At 35.7% G+C, this 14,745-nt stretch overlaps 1 protein-coding gene across 3 annotated transcripts in view; it reads left to right on the forward strand.

Moving 5' to 3' along the window:
• The first annotated feature begins 3,308 nt into the window (after window positions 1–3,308).
• The window catches only part of LOC127833250 (cAMP-dependent protein kinase catalytic subunit PRKX-like), a 74,832-nt gene continuing 63,395 nt past the window's right edge, over window positions 3,309–14,745 (forward strand). For all 3 annotated transcript variants that reach the window (XR_008027277.1, XM_052358413.1, XM_052358414.1), the window contains exon 1: window positions 3,309–3,715. Coding sequence is in view for 2 of the 3 variants with exons in the window: in XM_052358413.1 (XP_052214373.1) it covers window positions 3,595–3,715 (121 nt within the window). In the remaining variant the exon portion in view is untranslated. The remainder of the gene's footprint in view (window positions 3,716–14,745) is intronic.

Consider the following 14,745-nt stretch of genomic DNA (forward strand, 5'->3'; position numbering starts at 1 on the left):
AAACCTAATAAACACTCTGGAAGTCACAATTTTTGCTTAATCATCATGAAAGTTGGTAAAAACATTGGTTTTATTGATTTCTCGGACGAGTTCGAAAATGGTCCAGATTGGTGAAAAAACATGGCCGCCAGTGGGTGGGGCATTTTCTCTACATGTATAAAGTGAAAACATGTCAACACTCTAGAAGTCACATTTTTGGCCCAATTTTCATGAAATTTTGTCAGAACTTTTGTTTCCTAGACACGTGAGTTAGGTTTGAAAATGGTTCCGGCCCGTTGAAAAACATGGTTGCCAGGGAGAGGTGTCAGTTTTCCTTATATTTATATAGTAAAAAGGTTTGTAAACTATCATGAATTAAGGTCAGGTAACATGCGAGACAACTCTTCTAAATATTGCATTTAAGTTTACAGTAGTTACTCCCCTTTGATTATTAGTGTTTTCATAATAATACAGTGTAGTTGTGTCATTTATGTGTTAATTGTTATTCGAGGTTGGATGTTTTTATGCCCCCTTTCAAAGAAAAGGGGGCATATAGTGATCGGACTGTCCGTCTGTCTGTCTTTCAGTCAGACTTTGCGTTTAGGTTTCGAAAAATGCTCATAACTTCTATGTCCCTTGAGATATAACCTTCATATTTGGTATGCATGTGTATATGGACAAGGCCTTTCCATACGCACAAATTGTTTTACCACTGTGACCTTGATCTTGAACTTAGGGTCCGCGTTTAGGTTTCAAAAAATGCTCATAACTTTTATGTCCTTTGAGATATAACCTTCATATTTGGTATGCACGTGTATATTGACGAGGCCTTTCCATACGCACAAAATTATTTACCCCATTGACCTTGACCTTGAACTTAGGGTCTGCATTTAGGTTTAGAAATCTGCGTTTAGGTTTCGAAAAATGCTATAACTTCTATCAAAGCGTTTATAGGGGGCATATGTCATCCTTGACAGCTCTTGTTTTTAGCTCACCTGTTGCTTAGTTGAGCTTTTGTGACCAGTCTTTGTCCGTCCGTCCACATTTGTTCGTAAACACTCAAGAGGCCACATTTATTGTCTGATCTTTATGAAACTTGGTCAGAAGATTTGTCCCAATGATATCTCGATCGAATTTAAAACTGGGTCATGCTGGGTCAAAAACTAGGTCACTAGGTCAAAAAAAAAGAAAAAGCTTGTAAACACTGTAGAAGTCACATTTAATGCCCAATCTTCATGTAACTTTGTCTAAATGTCTGTCTTAATGATATGATGGTTGAGTTGAAAAGTGGTTCCGGTCCGTTGAAAAACATTGCCGCCAGTGGGCTGGGCAGTTTTCCTTAAATGGCTAAAGAGAAACCTTGTAAACACTCTAGAAGTAACAATTTTGGTCCAATCATGAAAGTTAATCAAAACATTGGTTTTATTGATATGACGGAACAGTTCGAAAATGGTCCAGATTGTTGAAAAAACATGGCCACCAGTGGGCAGGGCATTTTTCTCTATATGTATATAGTGAAAACATGTGAACACTCTAGAAGTCACATTTTTTGCCCAATTTTCATAAAATTTGGTCAGAACATTTGTTTCCTTGATACGAGAAATGAGTTGGAAAATGGTTCCGGTCAGTTGAATAACATGACTGCCGGGGGGTGGGGGGTCGGTTTTTAACCAGGTTTTCCGAAGGAAAAAACTGGTTATTAGATTGGCGAATGGGGGCGGGCTGGCTGGCGGGCTGGCTGGCTGGCGGGCTGTCTGAACAAGCTTGTCCGGGCCATAACTATGTCGTTCATTGTCAGATTTTAAAATCATTTGGCACATTTGTTCACCATCATTAGACGGTGTGTCGCGCGAAATAATTACGTCGATATCTCCAAGGTCAAGGTCACACTTTGAGTTCAAAGGTCAAAAATGGCCATAAATGAGCTTGTCCTGGCCATAACTATGTCATTCATTGTGAGATTTTAAAATCATTTGGCACATTTGTTCACCATCATGGGACGGTGTGTCGCACAAATGAATCACGTCAATATCTCCAATGTCAAGGTCGCCACGACTAAAAATAGATTTTTTTTAAAAACAAACTTACAAAGGGGGTTAATTTTGTTTGTTCATTTCAAAAGTTCAGTTTGAGTTTTCTCCCTTTATCAGATTTTTTTTTCAATTTGAAAGCCTGGTTTTGTGACAATTTTGTCCCTTGTCTTATATTTATATAGTAAAAAAAAGCTTGTGAACACTCTAAAAGTCACATTTTTTGCCCAATCATCATGAAACTTGGTAAAGAGATTGGTCTATATATATCTCAGATGATAATGGTCCCGATGGGTCAATAAACATGGATGCCAGGGGGGTGGGGCAGTTTTCCTTATGTGACTATAAAGAGAGAAACCTTGTGATCGAACACTATAGAAGTCACATATTTTGCCTAATCATCGTGAAACTTAGTCAATACATTTTATTGATTTCTTGGACAAGTTGGAAAATGGCTCAGATCCGCGAAACACACTTTTTAGCTCACCTGATTGCTCAAGTGAGGTTTTAGGATTCGTCTTTGTCCACTGTCTGTTTGTCAACATTGGTTTGTAAACACTCTAGCATTCACACTTCTCAAGCATTCTTTATCAGAGTTGCTGAAAGATCTCAGTCAAGTTTGATGATGAGAAAAATCACATAATTAATGCCATAATTATTGCCCTAATTATTGTCCAAATTTTCATTATATTATACAAAATCCTTGTAAGCAAAGTTTGATGTTTGGTAAGGGGGGTCAACTCAAAATATAGGTCACCATTTCAAATCTTGCAAAAACAAAAACACTCCCTATGCCAGAGTTTTGGTTCAATAATGATGAAATTTGACCAGGATGTTTGTCTGGTCATTATCTAGGTCAAGTTTGACATTAGGTAAAGATTGAATGAACCGACTCCTCTAATGTGAGCGAACCAGGGCCATCTTGGCCCTCTTGTTTTAATTTGTTATCATTTTTTGTTAATTTGGCCGATTCAACCTGTAAACCGTTTTGATTTGGGGTTAAAATTTCTTATGACCGTTGTGAAATAGGGTCGTCTTGACTTGTGACCGTTTGAACTCTAATGTGCACAGTTGTATGACTTGAACGTTATTTCTGATCGTTTTTACGTGCGAACTTTTATTGCAGCTGTTATATCCTGAGACCATGCTTATAAATTAAAAAATCAAACGATGGTGGAACGAATCGTGATTAAATGCAGGCCGTTTTCATTTAGGATGAATCGCTGATGCTGTGAATGGTATAGTTATAGTTGTATGTCGCCTATGGCTAATTGATTTTCAGGGGGGACAATCCTAGTAAACAATCCCATTCTAGCATTACCTGAATAATTCAGTTGTCGGCTGGCAATAAATGGAATAACAATCTGTGCTACCGACAGGATGATAATCTAAATGTGAAGCTCTTCACAACAAACCCGGAATAGTTTGTGTTCATTAAATATGAAACAGCAGTCTTGTCATTTTGTCATAAGGAAACGCGGTATCGAGTGAAATTAATTAATATGTTCCAATTGTTGATGTCTGCGATTAGGATATACATGTAGATTAAGCTAGATACACTTAGAAGATATCGAAACTTAATAAAATGGCATCTGCGAAGGTTGCCAAAGTAAAGAAACAATCCATCCCAGGATCAAAGAAAGATGGGGACTTAGCAGACGAGAGTTCAAGAAGCTTGTCGGATTATGAAATTCTCTCTACCATTGGTAAATGTTCTTGTCATTTAAGGAATTAAATAGAAAATGCCATTTAAAAGGGCCAGAGCTCATCATTGTTGGCTCGGGTACTACTTACATGTACCCTGGGTACTCTTAAGTATACTTACATGCACATGTACCCCAGGTATGGTAAATATACTAAAACGTACCCTGGAACTTTTACGCTAAATGTTCATATCATGGTTATGTATCACTTTTCTTTTTCAGTGTGTGTTTTATGGACCCCATTGGAAATAAGCTTTCAGCTTAAAAGGGCCTTTTCACAGATTTTGGCATGTTTTGAAGTTATTCATTAAATGCTTTCTATTTATAAATGTAAACGTTTGATAGTAAAAGCTGCAGTAAAAAAAAAAAAAAATTAAAAAAAGAAAAAAACTTGGCCGGAGCAGGTTTCAAACCAGTGACCCTTGGAGTCCTGCCAAGGTCCTGAAGTAAAAACGCTTTTACCCTCTCAACTATTCTGCCAAGTATACATAGGTGACGTATTTATACCTTATAAAAGCAATCTTCGTAGTGTCACAAAATTTAACGACAACAACAGAACTCTCCAAATTATTCAATCGTTTCGCATTGCAACGCTTTATAATTTTTATGCCCCTCTTCGAAGAAGAGGGGGTATATTGCTTTGCACATGTCGGTCGGTCAAGGTCATTCGCCAAGGTCATTCGTCAAGGTTAAAGGTAAAAAACAAAATAATTTCAAATCGGCATTATCATGAAGCTGCACATTTTGAGTGGTGGAAGTTCAAGATCAAGGTCATCCTTCAAGGTCAAGGTCATCCTTCAAGGTCAAAGGTCAAAAAAATATTTCAAAGCGACGTTCTCATAATGCTGCACATTTTGAGTGGTGGAAGTTCAAAATCATCCTTCAAGGTCAAAGGTAAAAAAAAAAAGTAATAATTTTAAAGCGGTGCAATAGGGGGCATTGTGTTTTTGACGAACACATATCTTTTTTTTTCAATCATGGTTAAAAAACACAAATAGTTATATTTATTATTTTTGAAATACTGTCCAACATCCAAGAATCCCCCCCCCCCCAAAAAAAATTATTTTTTTGGCATTTTTATGCCCCCCTTCGAAGAAGAGGGGGTATATTGCTTTGCTCATGTCGGTCGGTCGGTCGGTCTGTCGGTCCGTCCGTCAGGTGGTTGTCAGACTGTTCTTACTACCGGTATATCATTTGGCAGATTGTAATTATGCCCCCCTTCGAAGAAAAGGGGGTATTTTGCTTTGCTCATGTCGGTCTGTCAGTCGGTCTGTCAGTCTGTCGGTCTGTCCACCAGGTGGTTTCCAGATGATAACTCAAGAACGCTTAGGCCTAGGATCATGAAACTTTATAGGTACATTGATCATAACTCGCAGATGACCCCTATTGATTTTGAAGTCACTAGGTCAAAGATCAAGATCACTGTGACCCGAAATAGTAAAATGGTTTCTGGATGATATTTCAAGAACGCTTATGCCTAGGATCATGAAACTTGATAGTTAGATTGATCATTACTCGCAGATGACCCCTATTGATTTTCAGGTCACTAGGTCAAAGGTCAAGGTCACGGTGACCCAAAATAGTAAAATGGTTTCCGGATGATAACTCAAGAACGCTTATGCCTAGGATCATGAAACTTGATAGGTATATTGACCATGACTCGCAAATGACCCCTATTGATTTTGAGGACACTAGCTCAAAGGTCAAGGTCACGGTGACCCGAAATAGTATAATGGTTTCTGGATGATAACGCAATAAAGCTTATGCCTAGGATCATGAAACTTGATAGGTAGATTGATCATGACTCGCAGATAATCCCTATTGATTTTCAGATCACAAGGTCAAAGGTCAAGGTCACGGTTACCCGAAATAGTAAAATGGTTTCCGGATGATAACTCAAGAACGCTTATGCCTAGGATCATGAAACTTGATAGGTAGATTGACCATGACTCGCAGATGACCCCTATTGATTTTGAGGACACTAGGTCAAAGGTCAAGGTCACGGTGACCCGAAATAGTAAAATGGTTTCCGGATGATAACTCAAGAACGCTTATGCCTAGGATCATGAAACTTCATAGGTACATGTACATTGATCATGACTTGCAAATGACCCCTATTGATTTTCAGGTCAAAGGTCAAGGTCACGGTGACCCGAAATAGTAAAATGGTTTCTGGATGATAACTCAAGAATACTTATGCCTAGGATCATGAAACTTGATAGGTAGATTGATCATTACTCGCAGATGACCCCTATTGATTTTCAGGTCACTCGGTCAAAGGTCAAGGTCACGGTGACCCGAAATAGTAAAATGGTTTCCCGATGATAACTCAAGAACGCTTATGCCTAGGATCATGAAACTTGATAGGTACATTGATCATGACTGGCAGATGACCCCTATTGATTTTCAGGTCACTAGGTCAAAGGTCAAGGTCACGGTGACCCGAAATAGTAAAATGGTTTCTGGATGATAACTCAAGAATACTTATGCCTAGGATCATGAAACTTGATAGGTAGATTGATCATGACTCGCAGATGACCCCTATTGATTTTCAGGTCACTCGGTCAAAGGTCAAAGTCACGGTGACCCGAAATAGTAAAATGGTTTCCCGATGATAACTCAAGAAAGCTTATGACTAGGATCATGAAACTTCATAGGTACATTGATCATGACTGGCAGATGACCCCTATTGATTTTCAGGTCACTAGGTCAAAGGTCAAGGTCACAGTGACAAAAAACATATTTACAAAATGGCTGTCACTACAACTGAGAGCCCATATGGGGGGGCATGCATGTTTTACAAACAGCCCTTGTTAGGTTTTAAAATCGTCAAAAGATGCATATAATGGCTATATTAGACCATGGTAAATGTTCAGTAATACTGTTTCCTCACAAATATCATAACTAAAACGAAAATTTGCGAATCTGAAACAACTTTTTTCAATTTTGTCAATTTACCAAAACGTGAAAAGATCCCTTTAATTGGTTATCCATGGGTCCTCAGCATTCATGCTCATATGAACGTACTACTGTTTAAATAACTCATGTATTGTTAAAAGTATGCATATAGTAACAGTGTTTTATTTGTTGCTCTTAAATTGTTACCTTTTTTTAATCAGCCTTGTCTTAATTCCTTGATATTTGTGATATATTCTATGTTAATCTGTGTGAATTTCTATGTCTTATGTGTCATATATGTGTATGTGCAATTGACCTTAAATGTAAATAATAATATAATAATAAAATCAGTCGTTGTCGGCTATTTATTTTTTTAAATAATTATGTTCACATTTATGTCAATTTTCTGTTAAAAATGGCCTCTATATAACCAAAACTCACAGGGCCCTCAATCTATCAAATCTGAATTTCCGCGGCAGTCCCCCACCTGAAAAGTATACTTTTTTTTTTTTTTTTTTTTTAATAGAAAGATGTGTCTCATGATAATTATATCTCAATTCTATTTCAATTTAATATTTTCAAAAATACTAAATTATGAAAAATGCAATAAATATAGTGCAAACATGTATATCGGCCTCTGTTATATAAGGATGAAAAGCCCTGGTTTTAAAAGGCATTTTTTGTGTGTTTTGCTCCTAGGTTGAATTTGATACCCATTTGATTTTGTATTACTTTTTCTAATGTGTCTTTCAAATGTTTCATTTTCTATTATATTTGATTAACTTACTGGATTTGTTTGACTTAAGAGCATTTAGGTAAAAATATATTATTAACATTGCTGAAGGAATACCTACCAGGAATATGAAAAGGAACACAGTATTTGATGAGCAGGACAAAATGCATATAAACATCAATGAATGCTTTTATCAAATGTATCTCTTGTTCAATAATACAAGCTAGTCTGTTTTTAATTTTTAACACCCTGGTCACACATAGTGTCTAACTAATCCCGAAAGTCATGATTCACTTGTCATGATAGATGTTAGCTGTGTCTAAAAAATTTCTAGGAGCTAATAAAGGTGGGTCACTTCGGGACTAGTTGTCACCGCCTTTTTTTTTCAAACCCATTTTGGTTGCTGATGGTCGTGTCAGTTGCCACACAAACATACAGGCTTTTTCCGCTCCATTTTAGGAATACGCCACACTGGAATTTTGGGAATATCGCGTCGTGAAAACCCCCATTTTGGGAAAAAAAATATTTGCAAAATTGGCTCAATTGGGAAAAATTATCGCATGTAAATAGTGTTTCTTATATTTCAAAGAAGCCGTTAACTGGTAAATAACGACTATTTTGATAACTTATTATTAAAATTTTACAAAGTATTATGAACATGTGAGATAAGTGCAGGTTTTTTAATCTGAATTTGGGGAAAAGGCCTGGCCTTTTTTGAGGTGAAAAAAATCGTGTGAAGCGCCGGATTTTGAGGAAAATAAGGAAAGTCTTAAATAATCATTAACATATTTTACAGTTTTTAAAACAAATTCAAGGCAACAGATAATTTAATTATGCAACACTTTCTATTTTCTACACCATATCAGGTTAACTTATATATTTTAAGGTAAAAAAAACAACAAAAAAACTAATCTTTGCCAGTCTCCAACTTTTCACAAACCAAGTCGGAGATGTTTCAGACTAATTACTTTCATTTTGAAATAAATACAAATGCAGGTTTACTTTTCACAGATTATACAACACTTGCATGCATTCATCAAAATGAGTGGTTCATCTAAGCAAGTCTAAATTCTTTATTATTTTTATTACTACTTGATACTGAGGCAATGTAACAAGCCCTCTTATATTAAGCTGAGAATCTGAGGAAGCCTGAATAAAAATTTACAAATGCAGGATTTGTGGGCGTTTGCTTTGTTATCACTGTGCACACCATTTTGTTTTTGTCTCAAAACAAAACTCAAAAGTGAACACCATTTCACACGTTCAATAATTTTGTTGGTGTGGATAGAAACTTTGAAAGAACTTTGATGTCCAAAAATGTTAATGGTTGAGATTGGCAAAAAAACGTATGTCATGTGAATCTAGATTATTCATCTAAACTTGACAATAATGACGGTCATTTTATTTTGTTGGCATAATCCACAAACTGTGGTCGCCATAATACCCATGGCCTAATTGGATATAACCTACCTATTGTCACCTATTCCTTCTCATTCTGTGATAAATTAGTTTGTTTCGACACAGCCTTTTCATCTTTTTCTGCCTAATTGTAGTATACTATAAAGATTATTACAAAAGCAATCCTTTTTGAAAAAAACTAACACATGCTCATCAAACTGACCAAAATTAGTTGAAAATTACATGTTCCAATACCACACAGTTGTCATCTTATTAATATTAGCCCAGCTCATTATTGTTGGTTTTTGATGGGGAGATGTCAATTGTAAACTTGCTAAGAAATTATTACCATCAGTCTCTGATCACCAACCAGTCACCAGGCAATTGTATGTAAAGTAATTACATGTAGCACTAGGGTGCTAATCTTAAACTTTCATCTGACTGATTGTGGCCCAGTTTCAGATCAATTGCATACTAGTCTCCAATCACCAACAAGTTGCATGCTAAGATTCTGTTGTGTTCTTCTTAGTTTAAGGTTTTAGTTGCAAAATGTTGCTATACATTGTAGATTGCCAATGTAGTTTTTGGACATTTGGTTGTTGGTCAGCAACATTTATTCGCTTTGAAATTTTAATTGCTGAAATGTATGTCTTCAAAATAAGCTAGTACATACATGTTTTTCATTTGTACATAAAAATTATTGCGTTTATGAAATGTGTCCCATTATATATTACCTTTTAAGCGTAACAGAGCCGGGCATTATGTTCTCATGGTGAGCTTTTGGTAGTTTTCCTTTCAAGGCTTTAGTGACATAATACATGTACAGTCCAGTTTATTTCTTTTGAGTCTAGATGGGCTTCTTAGGACCTTAGGCCCACATGTCTCAAATAATTGTTTTTTTCCCTTTAACCCATTTATGCCTAACGTCTAGAAAAAAGGCCCTGGCAAACAGCGTAGTCCCAGATGAGACGCCGCATGATGCGGTGTCTCATCAGGGTCTGCGCTGTTTGCTTAAAGGAATTTCTGTAAGAAATATTCTTAATGTAGAAATAAATATACTGGACATTCCTAATTTTGGAAATAAATTGATCCAATTTAGAAGGATTGGAGAGTCCACTAGGCATAAATGGGTTAATGCTGTTGTTGTCTATTGATTCTCACATCAGTTCAGATTTGAGCCAGAGAATATAAAATACAGCACCTCTGTTCAGTTTATATTAAAAATATATCATATATGATTTATTTTCCTCAAAATAAATAATTAGAAACAAAGCTTTGCATGCTTTGAAAGTAAACATTGGCCTCCAAGTCTGACAGGAGCTGATGTAAAACACCTCTGTTTGATTTCAACATGTGTTCTCTGTTGTAAAACAAACATTTTGTTGTAAAACATATGTTTCTCTGTTGGGCCTATTTCAAACAGTGGATCTCTGGCATTCCTAAGTGCTTGTGCAATAAAAATGAGGGCTAAGACATTGATTCTTTGTAGTTTAATGATGGGCCATTAATAATAATTGCAAAAAAGTAGGTCTTTAATCATTGTGTAATTTTACTCGTAAACAAAATCAAGTTACATGTAGTTGTCATTCCATTAAAACCAGTACTGAGTAGGCCTAAATATTTTATTTTTTTTCACTGACCCACACTACGCTTATGACTAACCCTTGATGTCCAGCATGTTATATTGAAATTGAATGGTCTCAACCATTTTCATATTTATTATGAGTATCTATTTTCTATACCATTCTTTGAAAATTCCCATCCTTTGAACAATTTAAGCTTGTGCTTCTTGCAATCTTATGCTATTGATTATGGTGAATGCCTTTCTGCTCAAGAGTCAAACTTTACAACATAATTATGTTGGGTTCATTCAGGCTAAAGGGCCAGGCCTCAGCTATAAGGGCGATGTGGACAATAACTTTGCCCAAGACATATTAACACAGCCCTTCAATTACATAAGCAAGAAGTGACTTACAAACCCTGTTAATGATTTATTTTTTACAAGAAATTAACTGATTAAAATCAAGCAGATGTGGAGAATGGCTGGAAAAAGGAGTCTCTGCAATTAGTAGGTTGACAAAGTTGAACATTGGAATAGACAGTCAGGAGCCAATAGACTTCTTGAAATTGTTAATAGATTATGCCTGGATTGAGTTACTTGAATTAAAAAAACATAACTACCAAATGAGGTTATGGGAACACATAACGTCTGTTTATATACATTATTTATACGGTAAAGGTTTTCCTTGCACTGGCAATAAATGTGCAGCTTGTTTCCAGGTCAGTTTTGGAAAAATTCAAACAAGTCTTTGTCACAAAATGTAAATTTTATTAAATGTTTAATTGCTCAAAATTTACAAGGGAGTAGATTTTTTTTTAAGTGCTCCATAAAGAAGTGGCAAAAGCAAATTTTGATAAAAAACAGCAGTTCACATACAGTTATAGCAGTAATATGTGTAACACTGCATACTGATCACATTAATTGTTCATGAAATCATTATGGTATTAAAAAGCTTAAGCACTTTAGACTTATGTGTTTCATATCAAAAAGAGATTTTATTTGACAGGTTAATTCTGTTCAATTTTTAATAGATTTATATAATGCCATTGTTAACAAATTTTGAAAATGTAATCTATTATGACTGGTGTATGCATTATTTGAAGGTTTTAAACTATATTTTTGTTCTCTAAATGGAGTGCTATTTACTTTAAAAGCTGTATTGGGCTGTTAGTTTAATGGATGAATCAAGCCATTGCATTGATGAGTTAAATAATATTCATACACATACAAATAATAAAATGTGTCTTTATTCACAGAGATATACATCTTTGTTATTTCTTTTTTGACTGTGGCACATTTACAGCATACATCTTATTGTCATACGTTAAAAGGATCCCAGACTTGTGCCAAAAGATAAACTCTGCAAATCTGTCAATAGCTACCTTTGGCTTTAGCGTAAAATAAATAGAACATTTTTCAAAGGAGAAACCAACACGTATATTTAAAGAGATAAATGCAAAGTTCTGAAAGAAAAATGTCCACGTCAACATGTTTTTCTAAATTATAATATATCGAGGGGAAAGATATATTTTTTGACTTATTATGACATATTGGACTGACATGTAGCTAAATGCTGTCACAATGCTATTTGTTCATGTTTTGTTAAATAGTTTAGGGTGAAGTTGATTGAAATGCATGTTACAGTCTGTTGAAATAATGCGTTCCAAAACAATCAATAACTTTGCATTGTCAATATTTAATATAGCCAACTGGTTGCCATTTTGTCAAGTGAACTGTTCTTACTAACATGTGTACATCATCTAGCACATTGTAATTTATTATTGGATTTAATTGGTGGTTGTGAACAATTCTGATTAAAATGCCATTAGCCTGTTGCATTCAATATTGTTCTCCATTATACCCAGCAACACACTATATCAAAGTGCTGAAGGCACTTTAGGTGTTCGCTGTTGTATAGGTTTAGACACAACTCAGTTTTAAAAATTAGGTTATAGCTATTTATATTGCAAGTTTTAAATGAACACAACCCATTCAAATTTATAAAGAGTGTGTCTTAAAGCACAGGTCCAGATGTGTTTTTTAAAATCATTAATAAACAGTCAATATAATTTAAGCTTCATTTTGGGAAAAAAGGGCTTAATCCATATGCATTAATTGTCATCCCAGTACCAGAGAATCTTTAAACGAAAAACATTATAAAATCAGAAATGTCGTCCTTGATTAGCATGTGTGCATTGCACAGGCTAATCAGTGTGCACAGGCTAATCTTATTTGACATGCATGAAGCTCCGTTTTCCCTGAAAGCAGCCACTATATACAAATTTCAATGATAAACACTAGACTGGCCAAATTTGTCTTAAAAGCTGTTAAACACTATTAGTCATATACACCCACTGCTGTGAACAGGCATATGTGGTGGTCATCTTTCCTAGCAGAAGATTCTAGCATAAATTTGTGGTCTGCATAATTTAACTGCAACAGGCAGTGGTTGTCTTTCCATAGCTAGTTAAGCAGTTCAGCGCATACTGATTTGCAAAATTTGGTCTGTTAAAGTAGTTAGAGCTAACGCTCGCACTAAAAATTGTATGAAATGCTATGACAGCCTCTACCTGGGAATACAGGGCTTAATGCATGTGCATTATATCCCAGATAAGCCTGTGCAGACTGCACACATGCATAAAGCCTGTTTGCCCATACTGAAGTGCATAACTAGAGGTTTGAAAACCATTCACACATCATCCAGTAAGTGATTGTGTGTGTGTGTTGGCAGTATTGCTATTTCTGGCAGCACATATGTAGATAGATTATCAGAGATAATCACTGCAGAAGTACACATCATCTTCTAAGTTAATTGATCACACCTGAGTCACAGATTGTAGGTCTGCTACCTTGCAGAGATTCAAAGCATGTGCATTTCAGAAAACTGTTTTTCAAGAACTTCTTTATACATTTAAAATCTGCTTTATTGTCTTTTAAGCTTTTTTCTCGCTTGTGAAATCCTTTATAATCCTGCTGAATTGATAATTAGGCCAAAAAAAAAAAAGGTCTGTTTCGGGTCTCCCGACCGTGTTTCCCAATTTATTTATTTTTAATTTGTTCATTTTCGTTCATATAAGATGTAATATCAAGCAAACGAAGCATATATATATATACATGTATTTCTTATAATAAGCTTTAGTAGCCTTCCATTCTAGTACCCGAAAGACAAAAAAAAAGACAAAACAAGCCCTACCTACCGACCCTGTTTTTCTTTCCAAGGAGACCCCAAACGGACCTATTTCTTGTGTGGCTTTACATTCTCTTACTGCTTGAACTGCTGATAGCAATGTTTCACTTCCATCAAGACTTGTTTCAAGTATAATTTTTGCATCTTGAGTAATTGTCTATTTGTCATGGTGCTGGCAATTTTGGCACTTCTTGAAATCAAAGGTGGATATAATCAGATACACACATCTCTCAGAATAAACAGTTTAAGGCTACTACAATCATACTACATACTTCTAGAAAAACATACATTTCATCGATGTTTATCAGATAACCTAGCAAAATGAGAAAGATTCTGTGATATGTATAGCAGATAAAAATGGCAAGCATGCTGTCAAAAGATGTGGGGAGGAGTTTCAATGTAAATGAAAGGATTTTTGCTGGTGATATTCATTATAAGCTGGCCCATTAAATCATGAACATAATTAAACCAAATTAAGTTAATATGATGTACGGACTCAGCTGACTGTTACCAATGGGGTGGTGAGCGATAGTTGCATACGGAGCCACATTGTGAGACAATGGGCCTTATGATATATCAGAAAAGTGTAGATCCAGATACGCAAATGCCTCTTCATCTCTATACTGTTGTGAGGAGTCATAATGTCCGCTAATGCAGTGTTTTTTTTCCCTTTTTTGGACGGGTCCGGTAAATGGACCCGTTCCCAATGACCTACGGACCCGTTCTCAAAATGAACCGGACCCATCACAATTGCCAAAAAAATACAAAAACCCAATCAAAATCGAGTAAATAATCCCCGAAAACACCAACTTGACGTATTTCGAGACAGTTTTAAGTGTTGGCCAATTTGGCTTCTCAATCAATGACTGGTTTAAACATTTAACGTTACATTTGTACATTTAATACGTGTATGTTATCAGAGACTACCCTACGGGGAACAGATCAATAATTTTATTCTAATGCCCATGATTTCGCCCTACGAGCCCAGAAAAGCAAAGATCAAGTCACCCGATTTTCTTAAGTAAGCAAGACCGGAAAAGCGAAAATCAAGCTGCGTGATTATTTTTATAAAGCGTACCACCACCCGCAGGTGATTAGCAAGTTTATTGTTTATCTAACAGTTACACAATTTAACCCCCCGCACTGATCGCTAATTGACCGTGACAAAGCAGTCGCTTAATATTGGTTGATATAACAATACACTAGTGCCTCTTTGCGCGTTCCGTAAGTCGTCTAATGATTACATGATAATTGAT

The sequence above is a fragment of the Dreissena polymorpha genome, chromosome 6 (genome assembly GCF_020536995.1).
Source record: "Dreissena polymorpha isolate Duluth1 chromosome 6, UMN_Dpol_1.0, whole genome shotgun sequence".
Lineage (NCBI taxonomy): Eukaryota > Metazoa > Mollusca > Bivalvia > Myida > Dreissenidae > Dreissena > Dreissena polymorpha.